Source organism: Oncorhynchus keta, chromosome 8 (assembly GCF_023373465.1).
Source record: "Oncorhynchus keta strain PuntledgeMale-10-30-2019 chromosome 8, Oket_V2, whole genome shotgun sequence".
NCBI lineage: Eukaryota > Metazoa > Chordata > Actinopteri > Salmoniformes > Salmonidae > Oncorhynchus > Oncorhynchus keta.
Window position 1 is genome coordinate 36,045,963 of NC_068428.1, and position 26,180 is coordinate 36,072,142.

The following is a 26,180-nucleotide window of genomic DNA, read 5'->3' on the forward strand; positions in this document are numbered from 1 at the left end:
ATTCCCTGCTGATCCATTCAGTCAGACTGCCGTCCTAGAAGTCCTTTCCATTCAGTCAGACTGATCCATTCAGTCAGACTGCCGTCCTAGAAGTCCTTTCTCCAGTCCTTTCTGCTGATCCATTCAGTCAGACTGGCGTCCTAGAAGTCCTTTCTGATCCATGATCCATTCCCTTCTGCTGATCCATTCAGTCAGACTGCCCTTCTGCTGATCCATTCAGAAAGTCCTTTCTCCAGTCCTTTCTGCTGATCCATTCAGTCAGACTGCCATCCTAGAAGTCCCTTCTGCTGATCCATTCAGTCAGACTGCCATCCTAGAAGTCCCTTCTGCTGATCCATTCAGTCAGACTGCCGTCCTAGAAGTCCTTTCTCCAGTCCTTTCTGCTGATCCATTCAGTCAGACTGCCATCCTAGAAGTCCCTTCTGCTGATCCATTCAGTCAGACTGCCATCCTAGAAGTCCCTTCTGCTGATCCATTCAGTCAGACTGCCATCCTAGAAGTCCCTTCTGCTGATCCATTCAGTCAGACTGCCATCCTAGAAGTCCCTTCTGCTGATCCATTCAGTCAGACTGCCGTCCTAGAAGTCCCTTCTGCTGATCCATTCAGTCAGACTGCCATCCTAGAAGTCCTTTCTGCTGATCCATTCAGTCAGACTGCCATCCTAGAAGTCCCTTCTGCTGATCCATTCAGTCAGACTGCCGTCCTAGAAGTCCTTTCTCCAGTCCTTTCTGCTGATCCATTCAGTCAGACTGCCGTCCTAGAAGTCCTTTCTGCTGATCCATTCAGACTGCCATCCTAGTCCTTTCTCCAGTCCTTCTGCTGATCCATTCAGTCAGACTGCCATCCTAGAAGTCCTTTCTCCTGATCCATTGACTGCCATCCTAGAAGTCCCTTCTGCTGATCCATTCAGTCAGACTGCCATCCTAGAAGTCCTTTCTCCTGATCCATTCAGTCAGACTGCCATCCTAGAAGTCCTTTCTCCTGATCCATTCAGTCAGACTGCCGTCCTAGAAGTCCTTTCTCCTGATCCATTCAGTCAGACTGCCATCCTAGAAGTCCTTTCTGCTGATCCATTCAGTCAGACTGCCGTCCTAGAAGTCCTTTCTCCTGATCCATTCAGTCAGACTGCCGTCCTAGAAGTCCTTTCTGCTGATCCATTCAGTCAGACTGCCATCCTAGAAGTCCTTTCTGCTGATCCATTCAGTCAGACTGCCATCCTAGAAGTCCCTTCTGCTGATCCATTCAGTCAGACTGCCATCCTAGAAGTCCTTTCTGCTGATCCATTCAGTCAGACTGCCATCCTAGAAGTCCCTTCTGCTGATCCATTCAGTCAGACTGCCATCCTAGAAGTCCCTTCTGCTGATCCATTCAGTCAGACTGCCGTCCTAGAAGTCCCTTCTGCTGATCCATTCAGTCAGACTGCCATCCTAGAAGTCCTTTCTGCTGATCCATTCAGTCAGACTGCCATCCTAGAAGTCCCTTCTGCTGATCCATTCAGTCAGACTGCCGTCCTAGAAGTCCTTTCTCCAGTCCTTTCTGCTGATCCATTCAGTCAGACTGCCGTCCTAGAAGTCCTTTCTCCAGTCCTTTCTGCTGATCCATTCAGTCAGACTGGCGTCCTAGAAGTCCTTTCTCCTGATCCATTGACTGCCATCCTAGAAGTCCCTTCTGCTGATCCATTCAGTCAGACTGGCGTCCTAGAAGTCCTTTCTCCTGATCCATTGACTGCCATCCTAGAAGTCCTTTCTGCTGATCCATTGCCATCCTAGTCAGATCCATTCAGTCAGACTGCCATCCTAGAAGTCCTTTCTCCCAGTCCTTAGAAGTCCTTTCTCTGATCCATTCAGTCAGACTGCCGTCCTAGAAGTCCTTTCCATTCCAGTCCTTTTTCTGCTGATCCATTCAGTCAGACTGCCGTCCTAGAAGTCCTTTCTGCTCCAGTCCCTTCTGCTGATCCATTCAGTCAGACTGCCATCCTAGAAGTCCCTTCTGCTGATCCATTCAGTCAGACTGCCATCCTAGAAGTCCCTTCTGCTGATCCATTCAGTCAGACTGCCGTCCTAGAAGTCCTTTCTGCTGACGTCAAAGTGAGGAGCGTTGTACAAAACAAGTCATTAGCGAATGGATCGTCTCCAACCAATCGAGAGCATCAAAGCTAATTACTATTTCTGAAACGCCGCTTTACCCACGTGTGTTCTGGCTCTGGCCACACCAAAAGGTTTCTGTGACCAATCTCAATGGCTTGAATGTGTTCATGTTCGAGATGCAGGTGGGAGGTGATCAGATTCAGATCGTGTTCCCCTGCTCAGACGTTTCTGACACATGACAGATCTTACAATGCCTGAATATGTATTTTACATAGCAGCTAACAACATACAGTATGTTATAGCAATCTTGTGCCTGACTGCACAGTTGATGACGTGGCAGCAACCATTGGTTGATGCAATGCAACATCTGAGCAACCATTGGTTGATGCAATGCAGCGTCAGGGGAACCCGACTCCAGATTCATCGTGGAGAAGAAACGTTAGAGTGGGCGTGGCGTTTGTCCGGAGTGATGTGTCTGGGTAGCCAGACAAGGTCTGAATACTGTTTCATTTAATGTGTCTTCTAAAACTCTGTGTGAACCTTGTATTTCAATTACATTAAAAAGCAATTGCAAAAAAAATGGAGGTCAGTGATTGTCACCCATTCTGAAAAGCAGATTTATTAAAGATAGATTTCCAGAGACACGCACCATCATATTAATTCTTATTTGTGTTTATTCCTATTTTATCATTTAGATACGACATGCAGGGAGAAATAACCATGTCACTGAATTAATAGACTTTCAGAGACTGCAGTGTGACTCTCCAGGGTGGTTTTAAATTAGGGCATGGAAACAGAAAACGTTTTATTAAGTTTTGCAACAAAAAACATGTTCCATGGTTCATTGTGATGTGCATAGTCTCCACCCCGGTCACTCCCTAGCGGTTTTGACTAGATAGAATACAAATGATGTAAAAATTGACTTTTTGTAGCAGGTTAGGATGGTTAGGTTAAGGTTAGGGAAAGGGTTAGGGTTAGGGCTAGCTAAAATGCAAAAGTTTGAAACTTTTTATGTCAATTTGACATAAACTGGCATATTTATAGTGTCATTGTCTCTATGGAATATTTCCTTCCTGGATTATTACACAGACTATATTAGTTAATCACTCTGTCCTTTAAAGGACTGAGACGTTATTGCTCAATGTTAAAGGACGGAGACGTTATTGTTCAACGTTAAAGGACGGAGACGTTATTGCTCAACGTTAAAGGAAGGAGACGTTATTGCTCAACGTTAAAGGACGGAGACGTTATTGCTCAACGTTAAAGGAAGGAGACGTTATTGCTCAACGTTAAAGGAAGGAGACGTTATTGCTCAACGTTAAAGGACGGAGACGTTATTGCTCAACGTTAAAGGAGGGAGACGTTATTGCTCAACGTTAAAGGAGGGAGACGTTATTGCTCAACGTTAAAGGAGGGAGACGTTATTGCTCAACGTTAAAGGAGGGAGACGTTATTGCTCAACGTTAAAGGACGGAGACGTTATTGCTCAACGTTAAAGGACGGAGACGTTATTGTTCAACGTTAAAGGACGGAGATGTTATTGTTCAACGTTAAAGGACGGAGACGTTATTGTTCAACGTTAAAGGACAGACGTTATTGCTCAACGTTAAAGGAAGGAGATGTTATTGCTCAACGTTAAAGGAAGGAGACATTATTGCTCAACGTTAAAGGACGGAGACGTTATTGTTCAACGTTAAAGGACAGACGTTATTGCTCAACGTTAAAGGAAGGAGACGTTATTGCTCAACGTTAAAGGACGGAGACGTTATTGCTCAACGTTAAAGGACGGAGACGTTATTGTTCAACGTTAAAGGACAGACGTTATTGCTCAACGTTAAAGGAAGGAGACGTTATTGCTCAACGTTAAAGGAAGGAGACGTTATTGCTCAACGTTAAAGGACTGAGACGTTATTGCTCAACGTTAAAGGAGGGAGACGTTATTGCTCAACGTTAAAGGACGGAGACGTTATTGCTCAACGTTAAAGGACGGAGACGTTATTGTTCAACGTTAAAGGACAGACGTTATTGCTCAACGTTAAAGGACGGAGACGTTATTGCTCAACGTTAAAGGACGGAGAAGTTATTTTGCATTTCCATCTGTGTTTCAGAGAGTACGTCTTTTGGAGTTGAGTTAGGAGGATTCTAGTTTGATACTGCATGACATCTGATTCATTTGTGATTATATATATGTTTTATATGATGTTTGTTCCCTCCCATGTTTTTGTATTGGGTTTAGTCCTGACTGACCATTATAAAACAAATCAGCCTTTCTTGTTGGCTAGTCCTTGTAGTCCCTCCCTGTTTCAGTCCATTTTCTTCCTTTTGGTGACGAATGAACACAACCCATATCTAGACAGTTATTTGGTCAGGAAATCTTTACAATGAGCTGTAGAGGTGAGGATTGATGAGTCTCACTGCTATAGGACCACAGCACTCCACCTAGTCACTGGGTATGGAGTTGGGAAACAAGAAAGAAACTCATTTTAAACCATGAATCCCAGCGGTTAGATGGGATGTCCGGGCAGGATGCTGGTAGCACGCTTCGGGTTTGTTCGGTTTAATAGGGCCACACACCTCAGTCATGAGTAATGACCAAGCACACAGACGCATAAGTGTTGGTCAGGGTCCAAGACATACATTTGCTGCTGAAATATAGATTAATGAATTGTGTGCTCAGAGCATTGTGTCTTCGACTCTGTCTTAGAGAGAGAGAAAGGGTAAAGCAAAAACTGAATTTGGTAGTGAGAGGCCTAAATGGATGGCATAGGTCTCAATGGATATTTTGGCACTGTCATGATATGATCCATAATTTAGACAAAGTGTTTTACTGCTTTAGAGAGAGACCTGTTAACACTGTTATATTAGCTTCATATTGTAATGCAGAGACCTGTTACTGGGTTGTGTCTAGTGTTGAGAATCCAATGGGCCGTCCCTAGTGGACTACTGGTCACAGTGCACCCAACGCTCTGTCTAACCGTTAATAATCCTGTTAATAAACTCTGCTTTCACACCACCCAAAATAGTTTTATAAATACAAAAAGATGCACCATTTTAACACAGATTCCCACTGAGGCGTTTTGTGTTGCACATTTACCTGAACGAGGCTACGACACTTCCTGAACTAAAATGTTGTTACACCACAAAAAACCTCTGTAGAGATCTGTAGTAAAACGGTGCACAGTAAGTGTGTCTTTTGTATTTGTAAAGTCATTTTGGGATAATAACGAAGTCGTGTTCAAGCCCTACGGGCCCTGGTCATATGTAGTGCACGAAGACGGGAATAGGGTGCCATTTGGGATGATCATCTCTCTCTCGGTGTTGATGAGGCCTCTAGTGGCGAAGGTGTGATTGATATGTACCCACCAAAGGCAGCGCTCCAGTACCTGTATGTTCATATAGATGGGACTCTTGCTCACGTTGGGAAGTGGTATTTGTGCTCAGGACAGCTAGCGTGGCTAACGAAGTGATTTAAAGGTTTGTAGCGTAGTAGAGTAGACGATGCTCACGTTGGGAAGTGGTATTTGTGCTCAGGACAGCTAGCGTGGCTAACGAAGTGATTTAAAGGTTTGTAGCGTAGTAGAGTAGACGATGCTCACGTTGGGAAGTGGTATTTGTGCTCAGGACAGCTAGCGTGGCTAACGAAGTGATTTAAAGGTTTGTAGCGTAGTAGAGTAGACGATGCTCACGTTGGGAAGTGGTATTTGTGCTCAGGACAGCTAGCGTGGCTAACGAAGTGATTTAAAGGTTTGTAGCGTAGTAGAGTAGACGATGCTCACGTTGGGAAGTGGTATTTGTGCTCAGGACAGCTAGCGTGGCTAACGAAGTGATTTAAAGGTTTGTAGCGTAGTAGAGTAGACGATGCTCACGTTGGGAAGTGGTATTTGTGCTCAGGACAGCTAGCGTGGCTAACGAAGTGATTTAAAGGTTTGTAGCGTAGTAGAGTAGACAATGCTCACGTTGGGAAGTGGTATTTGTGCTCAGGACAGCTAGCGTGGCTAACGAAGTGATTTAAAGGTTTGTAGCGTAGTAGAGTAGACGATGCTCACGTTGGGAAGTGGTATTTGTGCTCAGGACAGCTAGCGTGGCTAACGAAGTGATTTAAAGGTTTGTAGCGTAGTAGAGTAGACGATGCTCACGTTGGGAAGTGGTATTGTGCTCAGGGTAGAGCAGAGGATGGAGCAGCCGGATGGAGATCAGAGAAGCAGTCAAGTCAGCAGGTTGGTCAACACCTACAACACCCGCACTTGCTCACTCTCCTGAGGCGCCTCTCGTCTCCATGCATGCCGTGCTGAATTAATGTTGTCGAAATTGAATATTTCACAAAAGTTAGAGATGCTACATAAATCACAGGTAGATGGAGAGAGGAAAGCGCTTTCACGACCCTATTACGTATGGAGGGAGCACAATTAACTTCCTGATGCACAAGCTCTGGTTGATTTATGAATGTGTCTGGCGCTGCGAAGGGGTCTCGCTAAGGTGAGCTCCTGCTGAGGCGGCAACAGGTAATTTATTCCCTTTCCCAAGTTTGCCATTTACTTCCTCTCTCCTTTATCCACTGGGCTGGCAAGATTTATTCAAACAAAAGTGTTCATCTAACATCGTGTGGTGTCTTATCGGGACAGCTGGGTCGTGAGATAGAGACCTACCGAGAGCAAGGCTTAGATGTAACAAACCCATATTTATGCCATCTAGTAAGGCCAGTGACGTTGACAATGGTAGTCAGGCATGTTTCCTCTCTAATCCTAAAGCTAAAGTCTACATTTGAAAGGCCACTGCTAAAAAGAGAATTGGCATTCTTCCAATTGCTGTTATCTGGTTCTCTCTCTCTCTCTGCCATATCTCTCCCTCCCTCTCTCTCTCTCTCTCTCTCTCTCTGTCATATCTCTCCCTCTCTCTCTCTCTCTCTGTCATATCTCTCTCTCTCTCTCTCTCTCTCTCTCTCTCTCTGTCATATCTCTCTCTCTCTCTCTCTCTCTCTCTCTCTCTCTCTCTCTCTGTCATATCTCTCCCTCTCTCTCTCTCTGTCATATCTCTCCCTCTCTCTCTCTCTCTCTCTCTCTGTCATATCTCTCTCTCTCTCTCTCTCTCTCTCTCTCTCTGTCATATCTCTCTCTCTCTCTCTCTCTCTCTCTCTCTCTTTCATATCTCTCCCTCTCTCTCTCTATCTGTCATATCTCTCCCTCTCTCTCTGTCATCTGTCATATCTCTCCCTCTCTCTCTCTCTGGCATCTCTCTCTCTCTCTGTCATCTCTCTCTGTCATCTCTCTCTCTCTCTCTCTCTCTCTCTCTCTCTCTCTCTCTCTCTCTCTCTCTCTCATCTCTCTCTCTCTCTCTGTCATCTCTCTCTCTCTCTGTCATCTCTCTCTCTCTCTTTCTCTGTCATGCTCTCTCTGTCATCTCTCTCTCTCTCAATTAAATTCAATTCAATGGCTTTATTGGCATGGGAAACATGTGTTAACATTGCCAAAGCAAGTGAGGTAGATAATATATAACAGTATATATATAATAATATATTAACAGTAAACATTACACATACAGAAGTTTCAAAACAACATCTTGCTGCTGTGATGGCACACTGTGGAATTTCACCCAGTAGATATGGGAGTTTATCAAAATTGGATTTGTTTTCGAATTCTTTGTGCATCTGTGTAATCTGAGGGAATTATGTGTCTCTAATATTGTCATACATTGGGCAGGAGGTTAGGAAGTGCAGCTCAGTTTCCACCTCATTTTGTGGGCAGTGAGCACATAGCCTGTCTTCTCTTGAGAGCCATGTCTGCCTATGGTGGCCTTTCTCAATAGCAAGGCTATCTCTCTCTCTCTCTCTCTCTCTCTCTCTGTCATATCTCTCGCTCTCTCTGTCATATCTCTCTCATATCTCTCTCTCTCTCTCTCATCTCTCCCTCCGTCATCTCTCTCTCTCTTCTCTCTCCTCTCTCTCACACACTAAAATAACACATCCTAGATCTGAATGAATGAAATATTCTTAGTAAATATTTTTTCTTTACATAGTTGAATGTGCTAACAACAAAATTACACAGTCTGTGGTGCAACGTGACGTTGGTGGATGGAGCGAGACATGATGTGCTCAATTGGATTCAGGTCTGGGGAACGGGCAGTCCAGTCCATAGCATCAATGCCTTCCTCTTGCAGGAACTGCTGACACACTCCAGACACATGAGGTCTAGCATTGTCTTGCATTAGGAGGAACCCAGGGCCAACCGCACCAGCATATGGTCTCACAAGGGGTCTGAGGATCTCATCTCGGTACCTAATGTCAGTCAGGCTACCTCTTGCGAGCACATGGAGGGCTGTGCGGCCCCCCAAAGAAATTCCACCCCACACCATGACTGACCCACCGCTAAACCGGTCATGCTGGAGGATGTTGCAGGCAGCAGAACGTTCTCCACGGCGTCTCCAGACTCTGTCACGTCTCGCATTGATGTGCCATCCTGGATGAGCTGCACTACCTGAGCCACTTGTGTGGGTTGTAGACTCCGTCTCATGCGACCACTAGAGTGAAAGCACCGCCAGTATTCAAAAGTGACCAAAACATCAGCCAGGAAGCATGGTAACTGAGAAGTGGTCTGTGGTCACCACCTGCAGAACCACTCCTTTATTAGGGGTGTCTTGCTAATTGCCTATAATTTCCACCTGTTGTCTATTCCATTTGCACAACAGCATGTGAAATGTATTGTCAATCAGTGTTGCTTCCTAAGTGGACAGTTTGATTGCACAGAAGTGTGATTGACTTGGAGCTACATTGTGTTGTTTAAGTGTTCCCTTTATTTTTTAGAGCAGTGTATATATCAATTCAATTCAAGGGGCTGTATGGCATGGAAAACATGTTAACATTGTCAAAGCAAGTGAGGTAGATAATATACAAAAGTGAAATAAAAGTAACAGTAAACATTAAACATACAGAAGTTTCAAAAAGATAAAGACATTAAAAATGTCATTGTGTGTATATATACAGTGTTGTAACAATGTACAAATGGTTAAAGTACACAAGGGAAAAGCATAAATATGAGTTGTATTTACAATGGTGTTTGTTCTTCACTGGTTGCCCTTTTCTTGTGGTAACAGATCACAAATATTGCTGTTGTGATGGCACACTGTGGTATTTCACCCAGTAGATATGGGAGTTTATCAAAATTGGGTTTGTTTTCGAATTCTTTGTGGATCTGTGTAATCTGAGAGAAATATGTGTCTCTAATATGGTCATACATTGGACAGGAGGTTAGGAAGTGCAGCTCAGTTTCCACCTCATTTTGTGTGCAGTGAGCACATAGACTGTCTTCTCTTGAGAGCCATGTCTGCCTTCGGCGGCCTTTCTCAATAGCAAGGCTATGCTCACTGTTACTGTACATAGTCAAAGCATTCCTTAAGTTTGGGTCAGTCACAGTGGTCAGGTATTCTGCCACTGTGTACTCTTTGTTTAGGGCCAAATAGCATTCTAGTTTGCTCTGTTTTTTTGTTAATTCTTTCCAATGTGTCAAGTAATTATCTTTTTGTTTTCTCATGATTTGATTGGGTCTAATTGTGCTGCTGTCCTGGGGCTCTGTGGGGTGTGTTTGTGTTTGTGAACAGAGCCCCAGGACCAGCTTGCTTAGGGGACTCTTCTCCAGGTTCATCTCTCTGTAGGTGATGGCTTTGTTATGGAAGGTTTGGGAATCGCTTCCTTTTAGGTGGTTGTAGAATTTAACGTCTCTTTTCTGGATTTTGATAATTAGTGGGTATCGGCCTAATTCTGCTCTGCATGCATTATTTGGTGTTCTACATTGTACACAGAGGACATTTTTGCAGAATTCTGCATGCAGAGTCTCAATTTGGTGTTTGTCCCATTTTGTGAACTCTTGGTTGGTGAGCGGACCCCAGACCTCACAACTATAAAGGGCAATGGGCTCTATGACTGATTCTAGTATTTTTAGCCAGATCCTAATTGGTATGTTGAATTTTATGTTCCTTTTGATAGAATGCCCTTTTTGCCTTGTCTCTCAGATCGTTCACAGCTTTGTGGAAGTTACCTGTGGCGCTGATGTTTGTCATATCTCTCACCTCTCTCTCTCTCTCCCCCCCATCTCTCTCTCTCTCTCGCTCTCTCTCTCTCCCCCCCATCTCTCTTTCTCTCTCTCTCTCTCTTTCTCTCTCTCTCATTATTGCTCTCTCTCTCTCTCCCTCTTCTCTTCTCATCTTTCTCTCTCTCTCTCTCTCGTTATTGCTCTCTCTCTCTCTAATATATATATTAATATATATATATATATATATATATCCCTCTTCTCAACCTGCCCGCTTGACCCTATCCCCTCCTCTCTTCTCCAGACCATTTCCGGAGACCTTCTCCCTTACCTCACCTCGCTCATCAACTCATCCCTGACCGCTGGCTACGTCCCTCCCGTCTTCAAGAGAGCGAGAGTTGCACCCCTTCTGAAAAAACCTACACTCGATCCCTCCGATGTCAACAACTACAGACCAGTATCCCTTCTCTCTTTTCTCTCCAAAACTCTTGAGCGTGCCGTCCTTGGCCAGCTCTACCGCTATCTCTCTCAGAATGACCTTCTTGATCCAAATCAGTCAGGTTTCAAGACTAGTCATTCAACTGAGACTGCTCTTCTCTGTATCACGGAGGCGCTCCGCACTGCTAAAGCTAACTCTCTCTCCTCTGCTCTCATCCTTCTAGACCTATCGGCTGCCTTCGATACTGTGAACCATCAGATCCTCCTCTCCACCCTCTCCGAGCTGGGCATCTCCGGCGCGGCCCACGCTTGTTGCGTCCTACCTGACAGGTCGCTCCTACCAGGTGGCGTGGCGAGAATCTGTCTCCTCACCACGCGCTCTCACCACTGGTGTCCCCCAGGGCTCTGTTCTAGGCCCTCTCTTATTCTCGCTATACACCAAGTCACTTGGCTCTGTCATAACCTCACATGGTCTCTCCTATCATTGCTATGCAGACGACACACAATTAATCTTCTCCTTTCCCCCTTCTGATGACCAGGTGGCGAATCGCATCTCTGCATGTCTGGCAGACATATCAGTGTGGATGACGGATCACCACCTCAAGCTGAACCTCAGCAAGACGGAGCTCCTCTTCCTCCCGGGGAAGGACTGCCCGTTCCATGATCTCGCCATCACGGTTGACAACTCCATTGTGTCCTCCTCCCAGAGCGCTAAGAACCTTGGCGTGATCCTGGACAACACCCTGTCGTTCTCAACTAACATCAAGGCGGTGTCCCGTTCCTGTAGGTTCATGCTCTACAACATCCGCAGAGTACGACCCTGCCTCACACAGGAAGCGGCGCAGGTCCTAATCCAGGCACTTGTCATCTCCCGTCTTGATTACTGCAACTCGCTGTTGGCTGGGCTCCCTGCCTGTGCCATTAAACCCCTACAACTCATCCAGAACGCCGCAGCCCGTCTGGTGTTCAACCTTCCCAAGTTCTCTCACGTCACCCCGCTCCTCCGCTCTCTCCACTGGCTTCCAGTTGAAGCTCGCATCCGCTACAAGACCATGGTGCTTGCCTACGGAGCTGTGAGGGGAACGGCACCTCAGTACCTCCAGGCTCTGATCAGGCCCTACACCCAAACAAGGGCACTGCGTTCATCCACCTCTGGCCTGCTCTCCTCCCTACCACTGAGGAAGTACAGTTCCCGCTCAGCCCAGTCAAAACTGTTCGCTGCTCTGGCCCCCCAATGGTGGAACAAACTCCCTCACGACGCCAGGACAGCGGAGTCAATCACCACCTTCCGGAGACACCTGAAACCCCACCTCTTCAAGGAATACCTAGGATAGGGTAAGTAAGGGTAAGTAATCCTTCTCACCCCCTTCTCCCCCCAAAAAAAAAATATTTAGATGCAAGTGGCTGTTCCACTGGATGTCATAAGGTGTATGCACCAATTTGTAAGTCGCTCTGGATAAGAGCGTCTGCTAAATGACTTAAATGTAATGTAATATTCTCTCCTCTCTCTCGCTCACTCTCGGTCTCGCTCTCTCACATTCTCTTTTCTCATCTGTCTCTATTTCTCTCTCTGTGTGTTTTATTATGGTAGGTTAAAGGTTACTGTCACTTTCAGACCAGTCAGTTGATGTTGATGGTGCCACTGAAACACACTGGAGAATCATCAGAATGCTGGTACCTGTGGTTGATCTTTGCATGGGTCATTCTGGGTACACAATGGTACATTGTTCACGTGGCTGAACTTTTCTTCTCTCTCCATAATGCCAGGGTTGGCCAATGAAACAATGTTTCCATGGCAACAGAAAATAGCCCACCAACCACCATGGAAGAGTTCAGACAAGAGAAAATAAAAAAGATGTCTTAGGAAAAAGTGGATTCAAGTGAGTTGGTCTGCAAAAATGTTTAAATCCATTTTCTTTAGAAAAAGAGAAATGAGAGTGACTCTATTTTGTTATAGACAGAAGTACAATCTGCTCAGAATGGATAAATATTCTGTCAACCTTGGAACTTGGGTTTTTTAATGTTCCATTCCTCTTCCCTATAATGCTGAGTCCTACAACAAGACAAGTCTCTGTCATGTAGCCTCCCAATCAGAGATTGTGGAGGTAAGAATAAGACAAAGCGCTCACATTCTTTGAATACTTTTATTAAAACATACACATTTAATAAATAATGTACATGTAATAATAACGATAATAATAATAATACTTTAATACTCACTTCATCAATTAAGTAGAAATAGTTTTCAGTTTTCAGGTTGGATTGTACATTTATATTCAAACGTTTGTCAATGAGGCTGTCTGCACTCTGCATTCTTTGACTTCAAGGCTTTACTTGTGGAGGAAAGTACAGGAAGGTTTCTTTCACACCCACTGATTACTATTATTATTATTACGGATCCTGCTACCAGTCACTTTTTCCTAAACCCCACCTACATGTACATATCTACCTCAAATACTTCCGTATCCTGCACATTGTACATTTGGTATTGGCACTGACCCTGTATATAGCTTCCTTTCTTATTTCCCATGTTTTATTTATATAATAATCATTATTAGTATAATTTGTTAAATAAAATGTATTATTAGTTATAATATTTTGATATTGATTACAGCGCTGCTGGGTACATTTGGAAGTGAAGCATTTCACTGTACTTGTGCATGTGACAAGACTTGAACTTGAAATACAGTTTCACACGAGCACCCCTCTGCCCCCTCACACGTGTGCACACACACACACACACACACACACACACACACACACACACACACACACACACACACACACACACACACACACACACACACACACACACACACACACACACACACACACACAAGCACACACACACGCAGAATCACACACACTGTTGGCTGCCTCAAATAGAGTGTATAGTGCTGAGCTCTGGTGCTTTTAGCATACATTTGGTCGAAAAGCGTCACACTGACCCGAGGCAGCAGACCATTTGGTCGTAAAGCATCACACTGACCGAGGCAGCAGACCATTTGGTCGTAAAGCATCACACTGACCCGAGGCAGCAGACCATTTGGTCGTAAAACGTCACGCTGACCGAGGCAGCAGACCATTTGGTCGTAAAACGTCACATTGACCGAGGCAGCAGACCATTTGGTCGTAAAACGTCACACTGACCGAGGCAGCAGACCATTTGGTCGTAAAACTTCACACAGGCCGAGGCAGCAGACTTCAGTTAGCTCCTTTCTCAGCAGAATTAAAGTAGAGGCTGAATTCTCACCCTTCTTATTGACCCTTTCTCCTTCCCTTCCTCTCCATCCTCTCTTCCTCCACTTCAACTTAGTGCTTCTGCAGGGTGAGTGGTATACCTCCTTTTTAAGGACTACAAAGAAAAAAGCCACGCAATGGACAGTCGAAAGGGGTTTTAGAAAATCACAGATATTCAGAGAGGAACAAATTGTAAAATGTACTGTTACATTACTCAGCTGCAGAATAAAATAGTTCATTTAAAAACAAATAAAACCACATCAGTTCGCTCTTGTCAGAATCAAGACGGTGAATTTGTATCCTTCTCCAATAGACAGACAGGCAGACAGAGGCTGAAAATATCCCTCTAGTTGTTATATCCTCTGTTCAAGTGGGCTTGATAGGCAGGAGAATACCATCCTGTCATGAAACCCACATTTCTCTTAATACCAAACTCTCAGAGACTGGATAGACAGAACGAGTCACTGTAGTTAGTCATTGTAGTTAGTCACTGTAGTTAGTCACTGACGGCAGCGGTGGCAATGCTCCGCTGGTGTCCAGACAGTCTAGTGCTGGCGGTCATGTTTCCATGTGTCGCGCTGGCGAGGGTTCGTGGGGAAGATTTGTGGAGTTGGCTAGAGGCTGCGAGTGGGACGTGTGGGGTGTATGTCCGTGGCCCACAGAGTTCTGCTGCAGCTCCAACGCCATGGCGTTCTGTGGTTGAGGGAACTCCTTCACTTGACGCCGGTACTCCAGGAAGGTGGATGCCTTCGTGGCGATCGCCACCACGTTCTTGCCGACGAAGATGGTGGAGACTCTACTGTCCTGGAACAGCACCATGTTGACTCCGCGGATCAGGATAGTGACCACGTTGATGGTAATCAGGCTGAGGACAGGGTAGAGCATCATCTTCTGGAGCGACACGTGTTCTCCTTGCGTGGAGATCTCGCTGAGGGAGACGCAGGGCAGGGTGAGGAGAAGGACGTAGCAGTAGAAGAACATCAGCCCCTCGGCCCAGATGGGCAGGCCGGTCCGCTGAGGCTCCCACAGGTTGGCCTGGATGTCCAGAAGATCCAGAAGATCTAGAGCCACCCAGAAGATCCTCCCCCGCATGTCCTCCTTCTTCCTGAAGGTCCTCACGTACTCCATGCTGTCCAGAGCCACTAGAACCAAGTAAAGCCCCGGGACACACACAGACAGTAGCAGAGTCAAGGCTTTCCGGGCCACCGTCTCCAGGGACTTCCTATCGGCCTTGCAGTTCTGGAAGATGAAGTAGAGCTTGATTTCCAGTACAAAGATGTAGAGGAACCAGAGAATCATTGCGTAGCCGCGACGGGCCGTGCGTACCTCGGCGCCCACCCACACGGCCACGTAGCGCAGCACGATGAGGAAGCAGATGTCCCCGACCAACACAATGATACACACGCCAATCTTCCTGGGCCCCTGGTTCTGCTCCACCAGGTAGGCATCCATGAAGGCCATACTGGTCATGATGACGATGGTGGTCAGGCACACGTGGCGTTTGTCAGGGGGCGGCAACACCATGGTGAGGAGCTGACCGCCCACTGGCTCTCACCTCCAGTCCACGGCTTCCGAGTTTAGAAATAGAACAGGTTCAGAAAAAGGGACATGGCCATGTCGTAAATGTCAAAGGGGGATAACGGTTATCCCTGGGGGATGCCAGTGAGTCATAGTCAGTCCAGTGAGAGTCAGTCCAGTGAGTGTCAGTCCAGGAAGAGTCAGTCCAGGGAGAGAGAGTCCAGGGAGAGTCAGTTCTGTGAGAGTCAGTCCAGGGAGAGACAGTCCAGGAAGAGTCAGTTCTGTGAGAGTCAGTCCAGTGAGAGACAGTCCAGGAAGAGTCAGTTCTGTGAGAGTCAGTCCAGGAAGAGTCAGTTCTGTGAGAGGCAGTCCACTGATGAAAAACAGCGAAGTTAGGGGGGTCAGTCTTTGCACGGCTGCTGTCAGGTGATTTTTCTCAAGCCATGTGAATTCAGGAATATCATCTCATCACTCAGTGCAGTTCCATTGATCCACCTCTGCTAGTAAAGCAGGCGCCTCTTAGGCTGACGATCCATGACTCATACTGGAGCTAATCTACACACTCAGGGGGAGTGGAGGATACACAGAGGGGTGTGTATAGGACACAGTGGTGCAATGGGAGGTTATATGGGGCAGTGTGTGTGGCTCCGTCCCTCAGTGAGTGTGGCTCAGTCCCTCAGTGTGTGTGGCTCCGTCCCTCAGTGAGTGTGGCTTAGTCCCTCAGTGTGTGTGTCTCCGTCCCTCAGTGAGTGTGTCTCCGTCCCTCAGTGAGTGTGTCTCCGTCCCTCAGTGAGTGTGTCTCCGTCCCTCAGTGAGTGTGTCTCCGTCCCTCAGTGAGTGTGTCTCCGTCCCTCAGTGAGTGTGTCTCCGTCCCTCAGTGAGTGTGTCTCCGTCCCTCAGTGAGTGTGTCTCCGTCCCTCAGTGAGTGTGTCTCCGTCCCTCAGTGAGTGTGTCTCCGTCCCTCAGTGAGTGTGTCTCCGTCCCTCAGTGAGTGTGTCTCCGTCCCTCAGTGAGTGTGTCTCCGTCCCTCAGTGTGTGTGGCTCAGTCCCTCAGTGAGTGTGTCTCCGTCCCTCAGTGTGTGTGGCTCAGTCCCTCAGTGAGTGTGTCTCCGTCCCTCAGTGTGTGTGGCTCCGTCCCTCAGTGAGTGTGGAGGCTGAGAGAGATTATTTTGTTCAGTGTGTGTAGGAGTCACTCTATGGGGCAGCACTGGGCACGGGTGTGCAGTGTGTGTGGCTTTGTCCAGTGGTGCAGTGTGTGTGTATTTGTGAATGTGAAAGTGAGAGAGGAGTCTGCAATGGCCAGATCCCCAGTAGCCATAAATCACAGAGACACGGAAGAGGGATCAGCGCCCCGTGGGGCCCTGCATCCAACGCCGGCTTCCCAAGAGGGAGGTTCTAACACTGGACCAGAGACCCAGCATCCTCTCTCCCCTCTGCCACGTGCCGGCTTCGTCACGGCCTGGGGGAGAAAACAAGAGAGGGGAAGGGAGGGAGGGAGGGATACAGAAAGAGAACTGTCAGCATAACTGGACTATATAACTCTGTGCTCATTGCCAAAGGCAGCAGGCAGTCCTCGTGCCAGGAGCCAGGCAATGTGTCAGTGTGGTTAAGCTGTAGTCTTGTCTCTTACACTTTAGGGAAGGAGGAATATGGTGCACCACTCAGGACCGTTTTAAACCATCTGTCATCCCTATCTCACTGTGTAATGGGGAGTAGCAGAAGACTTGGTCCATGTTAACTTAGCATGCCAGTTTAAGATGGTGGCTCGTACTAGAATAACTCCAATTGTTTGGACGTTTTCCTCATTTACTCCTACAGTACATTCACTCCTATATCAGACAGTCTATCTACTGTATGTCCAATAATGTCTCCACAGGTGGGAGAAAACATCTATTCTCAATAAAAACGGAAGTCTCAACGTCAGTCAATAAAGATGGAGCATCTACCCATCCTACAGAGAACGTCAGTTCTCTTACAGTAGACACCATCGATTAGGTGTCAGGTTTCCTCTCTGACTCTTGAATGGTGTTTCAAGGTGCGTGAGGTTTGACCTGCTGAGTATTCATGTTGACGTGCATGTTGAGCGCTATGACAGGTGAGATCACGGGCGCACTCCTCAAGCTTCTGCTCCGACATTTACTTCACTTTGTTAAATATAATGGATGCTGGGTGTGAAACGGTGCCTGCAGGCCACACGTCCCTCGCGTCATCCATAAATAACACACCTACGTGTACATATTAACACGGAGAAGGAGCAAAACAGAGGGGGAAGTGAAAGGAGTTAAATCAGCAGAAAAGTCGCCTTCAATTGTAATTTGAGCATCAGTCATCACAATGTCAAGTTCTGACATTCGACAGCCAAGAGGGCTAACTTTCTGCCGTACAGTCTGTCATAGTAGGTTTGCCTATCTGTCACCTAGTGGGGTTAACTGCCGCTCTAACCACTAGGCTACCTGCCGCCCCACTACGCTACCTGCCGCCCCACTAGGCTACCTGCCTCCCTACTAGGCTACCTGCCACCCCACTAGGCTACCTGCTTCCCCATTAGGCTACCTGCCACCCCACTAGGCTACCTGCTTCCCCACTAGGCTACCTGCCACCCCCTAGGCTACCTGCTTCCCCATTAGGCTACCTGCCGCCCCACTAGGCTACCTGCCGCCCCACTAGGCTACCTGCCGCCCCACTAGGCTACCTGCCGCCCCACTAGGCTACCTGCCGCCCCACTAGGCTACCTGGCACCCCACTAGGCTACCTGCCACCCCACTAGGCTACCTGCCGCCTCACTAGGCTACCTGCTTCCCCATTAGGCTACCTGCCACCCCACTAGGCTACCTGCTTCCCCATTAGGCTACCTGCCACCCCACTAGGCTACCTGCCGCCCCACTAGGCTACCTGCCGCCCCACTAGGCTACCTGCCGCCCCACTAGGCTACCTGGCACCCCACTAGGCTACCTGCCACCCCACTAGGCTACCTGCCGCCTCACTAGGCTACCTGCTTCCCCATTAGGCTACCTGCCACCCCACTAGGCTACCTGCTTCCCCATTAGGCTACCTGCCACCCCACTAGGCTACCTGCCGCCCCACTAGGCTACCTGCCACCCCACTAGGCTACCTGCCACCCCACTAGGCTACCTGCCACCCCACTAGGCTACCTGCCACCCCACTAGGCTACCTGCCACCCCACTAGGCTACCTGCTTCCCCATTAGGCTACCTGCCACCCCACTAGGCTACCTGCCACCCCACTAGGCTACCTGCCACCCCACTAGGCTACCTGCCACCCCACTAGGCTACCTGCTTCCCCATTAGGCTACCTGCCACCCCACTAGGCTACCTGCCGCCTCACTAGGCTACCTGCTTCCCCACTAGGCTACCTGCCGCCTCACTAGGCTACCTGCTTCCCCATTAGGCTACCTGCCACCCCACTAGGCTACCTGCCTCCCCATTAGGCTACCTGCCACCCCACTAGGCTACCTGCCGCCCCACTAGGCTACCTGCCACCCCACTAGGCTACCTGCCACCCCACTAGGCTACCTGCCACCCCACTAGGCTACCTGCTTCCCCATTAGGCTACCTGCCACCCCACTAGGCTACCTGCCGCCTCACTAGGCTACCTGCTTCCCCATTAGGCTACCTGCCACCCCACTAGGCTACCTGCCACCCCACTAGGCTACCTGCCGCCCCAGTAGGCTACCTGCCGCCCCAGTAGGCTACCTGCCGCCCCACTAGGCTACCTGCCGCCCCACTAGGCTACCTGCCACCCCACTAGGCTACCTGCCACCCCACTAGGCTACCTGCCACCCCACTAGGCTACCTGCCTCCCCATTAGGCTACCTGCTACCCCACTAGGCTACCTGCCGCCTCACTAGGCTACCTGCCGCCTCACTAGGCTACCTGCTTCCCCATTAGGCTACCTGCCGCCCCACTAGGCTACCTGCCGCCCCACTAGGCTACCTGCCGCCCCAGTAGGCTACCTGCCGCCCCAGTAGGCTACCTGCCGCCCCACTAGGCTACCTGCCGCCCCACTAGGCTACCTGCCACCCCATTAGGCTACCTGCCACCCCACTAGGCTACCTGCCGCCCCACTAGGCTACCTGCCTTCCCATTAGGCTACCTGTCGTTATGCAGCATGCAGAACTTAAAATATGCATTAAATACTAAAGAAATACATTGTTTAACATTGAAATGTCAGCATATAATATAATATAATAATATATATAATAATAAATGCCATTTAGCATTTAGCATTTAGCATATCAATTTATGTTGTCAATCAACTGCCCAGGTTATGTAGCATTTGAATTTCATGTACCATGGAGCATTTCAAATGTACCTGACTGCTCTTTGCACAAAGCTGTTTAACATTGAAGTCTCAGCGCTCTAGTGACCATCCTAAATCATTTGGTTTTCAAACTATCAAGAAAATGAATAAAGTGAATATAGTGACTATATTTACTATGTACTGTAAATATGTTTTTATCCATCAACAACCACACATAGCCCAACTGTACCACTAATCACGAGAGAGCATACTGCATACTCTTTTTGTCTCAGAGATACATATATGTTGCCCTCCGCAAGGCAATCAAACAAGCAAAACGTTAGTACAGAGACAAAGTGGAGTTATAATTCAACGGCTCAGACACGAGGCGTATGTGGCAGGGTCTACAGACAATCAGGGATTACAAAGGGAAAAGCAGCCACATTACGGACACCGACGTCCTGCTCCCAGAGAAGCTAAACACCTTCTTCACCCGCTTTGAGGATAACACAATGTCACCGACGAGGCCCGCTCCCAAGGACTGTGGGCTCTCGTTCTCCGTGGCCGACGTGAGTAAGACATTTAAGCATGTTAACCCTCGCAAGGCGGCATCCCTAGCTGCGTCCTCAGAGCATGCGCAGACCAGCTGGCTGGAGTGTTCACGGACATATTCAATCTCACCCTGTCCCAGTCTGCTGTCCTCACATGCTTCAAGATGTCCACCATTGTTCCCGTACCCAAGAAGACTCAGAGCTAAATATATGTTGAGATGTTTGCCGAGGCCACTGAGCTACAAGTACAGTGCATTCGGATAGTATTCAGACCCCTTGACTTTTTCCACATTCTGTTGTTACAGCCTTATTCTAAAATGTAGTAAATAAATAAAGATCCTCTGCAATCTCCACACAATACTCCGTAATGACAAAGTGAAAGCAAGTTTTTCAAAATCTTTGCAAATGTATTAAAAAATAAAAAACAGAAACCTTAAATACATACAGTTGAAGTTTACATACACCTTAGCCAAATACATTTAAATGATTTTTTTCCACAATTCCTGACATTTAATCCTAGTAAAAATTCCCTGTTTTAGGTCAGTTAGGATCACCACTTTATTTGAAGAATGTGAAATGTCGGAATAATAGTAGAGATAATTATTTATTTAATCTCATATTTCTTTCATCACATTCCCAGTGGGTCAGAGGTTTACATACACTCAATTAGTATTTGGTAGCAATGCCTTCAAATGGTTTGACTTGGGTTAAACGTTTCGGGGAGCCTTCCACAAGCTTCCCACAATAAGTTGGGTGAATTTTGTCCCATTCCTCCTGACAGAGCTGATGTAACCGAGTCAGGTTTGTAGGCCTCCTTACTCGCACACGCTTTTTCAGTTCTGCCCACAAATGTTCTATGAGATTGAGGTCAAGGCTTTGTGATGGCCACTCCTTGACTTTGTTGTCCTTAAGCCATTTTGCCACAACTTTGGAAGTATGCTTGGGGTCATTGTCCATTTGGCAGACCCATTTGCGACCAAGCTTTAACTTACTGACTGATGTCTGGAGATGTTGCTTCAATATACAGATGGTAGTGCGTACGGCCCAGTACATCACTGGAGCCAAGCTTCCTGCCATCTCTATATCAGGCGGTGTTAGAGGAAGGCTCTAAAAATGTTCAAAGACTCCAGCCACCCTAGTCATAGACTGTTCTCTCTGCTACCGCACAGCAAGCGGTACCGGAGCTCCAAGTCGAGGTCCAAAAGGCTTCTTAACAGCTTCTACCCCCAAGCCATAAGACTCCTGAACAGCTAATCAAATGGCTACCCAGACAACTCTTTTACGCTGCTGCTACTCTCTGGTTATTATCTATGCATAGTCACTTTAATAACTCTACCTAAATGTACATATTACCTGAATTACCTCAACTAACCGGTGCCTCCGCACATTGATTCTGTACCGGTACCCCCTGTATATAGCCTCCACATTGACTCTGTACCGGTACCCCCTGTATATAGCCTCCACATTGACTATGTACCGGTACCCCTGTATATAGCCTCCACATTGACTCTGTACCGGTACCCCCTGTATATAGCCTCCACATTGACTCTGTACCGGTACCCCCTGTATATAGCCTCCACATTGACTCTGTACCGGTACCCCTGTATATAGCCTCCACATTGACTCTGTACCGGTACCCCCTGAATATAGCCTCCACATTGACTCTGTACCGGTACCCCCTGTATATAGCCTCCACATTGACTCTGTACCGGTACCCCTGTATATAGCCTTCACATTGACTCTGTACCGGTACCCCTGTATATAGCCTCCACATTGACTATGTACCGGTACCCCTGTATATAGCCTCCACATTGACTCTGTACCGGTACCCCTGTTTATAGCCTCCACATTGACTCTGTACCGGTACCCCCTGTATATAGCCTCCACATTGACTCTGTACCGGTACCCCCTGTATATAGCCTCCACATTGACTCTGTACCGGTACCCCTGTATATAGCCTCCACATTGACTCTGTACCGGTACCCCTGTATACAGCCTCCACATTGACTCTGTACCGGTATCCCCTGTATACAGCCTCCACATTGACTCTGTACCGGTATCCCTGCATATAGCCTCCACATTGAATCTGTACCGGTACCCCCTGTATATAGCCTCCACATTGACTCTGTACCGGTACCCCTGTATATAGCCTCCACATTGACTCTGTACCGGTACCCCTGTATATAGCCTCCACATTGACTCTGTACCGGTACCCCCTGTATATAGCCTCCACATTGACTCTGTACCGGTACCCCCTGTATATAGCCTCCACATTGACTCTGTACCGGTACCCCTGTATATAGCCTCCACATTGACTCTGTACCGGTACCCCCTGTATATAGCCTCCACATTGACTCTGTACCGGTACCCCCTGTATATAGCCTCCACATTGACTCTGTACCGGTACCCCCTGTATATAGCCTCATTATTATTATTTTACTGATGCTGTTGAATTATTTGTCACTTTTATTTTCTATTTTTCACTTAACACTTATTTTTTATTAAAACTTTTTAAAGCATTGTTGGTTAAGGGTCTGTACATAAGCATTTCACTGTAAGGTACCTGTTGTATTTTGAGCATGTGACATTTGATTTGATTCAACAAAGTACTGAGTAAAGGTTCTGAATACTGATGTAAAAAAACAATCTAAAAACCTGTTTTTGCTTTGTCATTATGCGGTATTGGGTGTATGTAGATTGATCAGAAGAAAAAAAACGATTTAATCCCATTTTAGAATAAGGTTGCAACATAACAAAATGTAGAAAAAGTGAAGGGGTCTGAAAACTTTCCGAATGCACTGTATGTTGAGCTGTATGTATGAGATGTATGTATGAGATGTATGTTGAGATGTATGTATGAGGGTATGTATGAGATGTATGGTGAGATGTATGTATGAGATGTATGGTGAGATGTATGTATGAGATGTATGTTGAGATGTATGTATGAGATGTATGTATGAGATGTATGGTGAGATGTATGTATGAGATGTATGTTGAGATGTATGTATGAGATGTATGTTGAGATGTATGTTGAGATGTATGTATGAGATGTATGTTGAGATGTATGTTGAGATGTATGTATGAGATGTATGGTGAGATGTATGTATGAGATGTATGTATGAGATGTATGTTGAGATGTATGTATGAGATGTATGTATGAGATGTATGTTTGAGATGTATGTATGAGATGTATGTATGAGATGTATGTATGAGATGTATGTTGAGATGTATGTATGAGCTGTATGTATGAGATGTATGTATGAGATGTATGTATGAGATGTATGTATGAGCTGTATGTATGAGATGTACAGTGCCTTGCGAAAGTATTCGCCCCCCTTGAACTTTGCGACCTCAGGCTTCAAACATAAAGATATAAAACTGTATTTTTTTGTGAAGAATCAACAACAAGTGGGACACAATCATGAAGTGGAACGACATTTATTGGATATTTCAAACTTTTTTTACAAATCAAAAACTGAAAAATTGGGCGTGCAAAATTATTCAGCCCCCTTAAGTTAATACTTTGTAGCGCCACCTTTTGCTGCGATTACAGCTGTAAGTCGCTTGGGGTATGTCTCTATCAGTTTTGCACATCGAGAGACTGATATGTTTTCCCGTTCCTCCTTGCAAAACAGCTCGAGCTCAGTGAGGTTGGATGGAGAGCATTTGTGAACAGCAGTTTTCAGTTCTTTCCACATATTCTCGATTGGATTCAGGTCTGGACTTTGACTTGGCCATTCTAACACCTGGATATGTTTATTTTGAGCTGTATGTTGAGCTGTATGTATGAGATGTATGTATGAGATGTATGTATGAGATGTATGTATGAGATGTATGTATGAGATGTATGTATGAGATGTATGCCAAGGCCACTGAGACTCAGAGGTGCACTGAACATACACATAGTTATACAGACTGTTTCACTTCTGTTGAAGAGGGAACACAAGACCACATTGCCATGTCCCTTTTCAATAGCCTCGTGTTAATGCTGAAGGGATTTGGTACAAATGAGCAGCATTAATCAACATTGATCTGTAAATCATGAGGGACACATTGCGTCAGACAGATTTGTGCTTTATGGAGCTGACTCTGTATCATGTTGCCATGAAAGCATAAAGGGAAAAAGTAAACGAGACATGTCAATGAATCTTTTTTCCATTTTCATTGGACCCGAAGACTCAACTAGAGGTTCTGGACCATTTACCTTGTGGATTTGCTGTTTGGAAAGCTGTCTCTGACAGTACTATTCACAAGGGCCTGATTCCGACCCGAGTTAAGAGCTCCTAAATGGAACGTAAGTAAACATTTCTGCACTTTTCTCTCTACACGTATTCTGACTTTGAATTATGCATGATAATATCATGTTATTCACCTGCTATTTGTTCAGGGTGTAGATCAAAGAAATGAAGGAGGTGTGTCTACAGAAACTCCATATTATGACCTTGACTTCATAATTGCACCACCTTCATGCGTGAGGAAACCATGAACAAGGTCCGTTTTTTTATGACTCAAATACTTTCCCAACCCTAAACAATCCACAAGATCAGAGTATATTTATCTATCAAATGGTGCTGAAACAGAATATGTGTATATTTAGATGGCTTTCTTTCATTGATCCCTAATATTCTGAACCCGTTCTCCATTCCATTCCTTCTCCTAACGCGTTCCATTCATTCTCTTAAGGAATGGAAGGTGGTAGAGAAGGAATGGAACGTGGTAAGAGAAGAAATGGAACGTGGTAAGAGAAGGAATGGAACGTGGTAAGAGAAGAAATGGAACGTGGTAAGAGAAGGAATGGAACGTGGTAAGAGAAGGAATGGAACGTGGTAAGAGAAGGAATGGAACGTGGTAAGAGAAGGAATGGAACGTGGTAAGAGAAGGAATGGAACGTGGTAAGAGAAGGAATGGAACGTGGTAAGAGAAGGAATGGAACGTGGTAAGAGAAGGAATGGAACGTGGTAAGAGAAGGAATGGAACGTGGTAAGAGAAGGAATGGAACGTGGTAAGAGAAGGAATGGAACGTGGTAAGAGAAGGAATGGAACGTGGTAAGAGAAGGAATGGAACACGATACATTTTGGACAACAGAATTTATAGCAAAAACCATCTATGAGTTTTTAGAGGTGGCACCATGAGCCTCTTTCATAATCCCCTTGAATATTTGAATGGTTAAAACCTATTATGTAGAATAGGGCCTAAGTGAGAGATTAAATTCATGAGATGGTGATTAATTGACTGATTAGCTGAAGGCTGTGGATCATTAGCATGGTATAAAGAGGAATGTACCCACATATACATCACATCATCATTTAAATGACATGAATTATAAATGTCGTCAGAGATGGTTTCGCTAATGAATGGATTAGTGGCCTTACACCCGTGATAACATGAGCCCAGTAAATTGGACAACTTGGACCTCTTTGGGAATTAAAACTTTAGTCGTAAAATGGGGAATCGTGAGATGTCATCAATGGTTCAATGCTACGTAGCACGTGGTGAAGTGAAGACTGAAAGATGTGATTCATTTTGCCAGTAATGGATGATTGTTAATCCGTTCTGTCAGGTTTCCTGTGAAATCGCCTTAGTAAGCGGAAACCTGGAGTGAAGTGCGTTGCAGCGCTTTGCATATCAATTCTATTAGCACATCCGTAATGTGTAGCTCATCCTCTGTAGATCCACGTTGGGGTTTAGCATAGAGTTAGACTAAGTATAATGGACATTCCAGGACAATGATCCATTAAGTGGATTGGCAGTCATATTGGATGTACTATTTACAGTGTGTGGTTAATTAACCCTGGTCGCTTTAGGAATTGATATGCAATCAATTATCTCTCTGCTTATCACTTAACATCTCAGAATGACACGTTCTACATGCAACAACAACACTATGGACCATAATATCTACTCTACCTATTATATTTCTATGGCAGTCTTGCTGTCTTGTTGTTCTAGACGTCCAGGGTTCTATCCAGACTCTCCGTCAGTCCCAGCCATGAATCACACCAAGGACAGAGGTCGGGGAAGGCAGTGGCAGTAATGCACCAATTTGTTGCTTTGCCAACTGCTATAAA

The 26,180-nt window shown here is 46.2% G+C and overlaps 1 protein-coding gene across 1 annotated transcript in view; it reads right to left on the reverse strand.

Annotated features, from left to right (window-relative positions):
• Positions 1-12,682: 12,682 nt before the first annotated feature.
• Positions 12,683-26,180, reverse strand: part of LOC118378192 (transmembrane protein 121-like) — a 101,411-nt gene continuing 87,913 nt past the window's right edge. Inside the window, exon 2 of the mRNA XM_052524119.1 lies at positions 12,683-16,760. Coding sequence (XP_052380079.1) covers positions 14,342-15,307 — 966 coding nt within the window. The 5' untranslated portion in view covers positions 15,308-16,760 and the 3' untranslated portion in view covers positions 12,683-14,341. The remainder of the gene's footprint in view (positions 16,761-26,180) is intronic.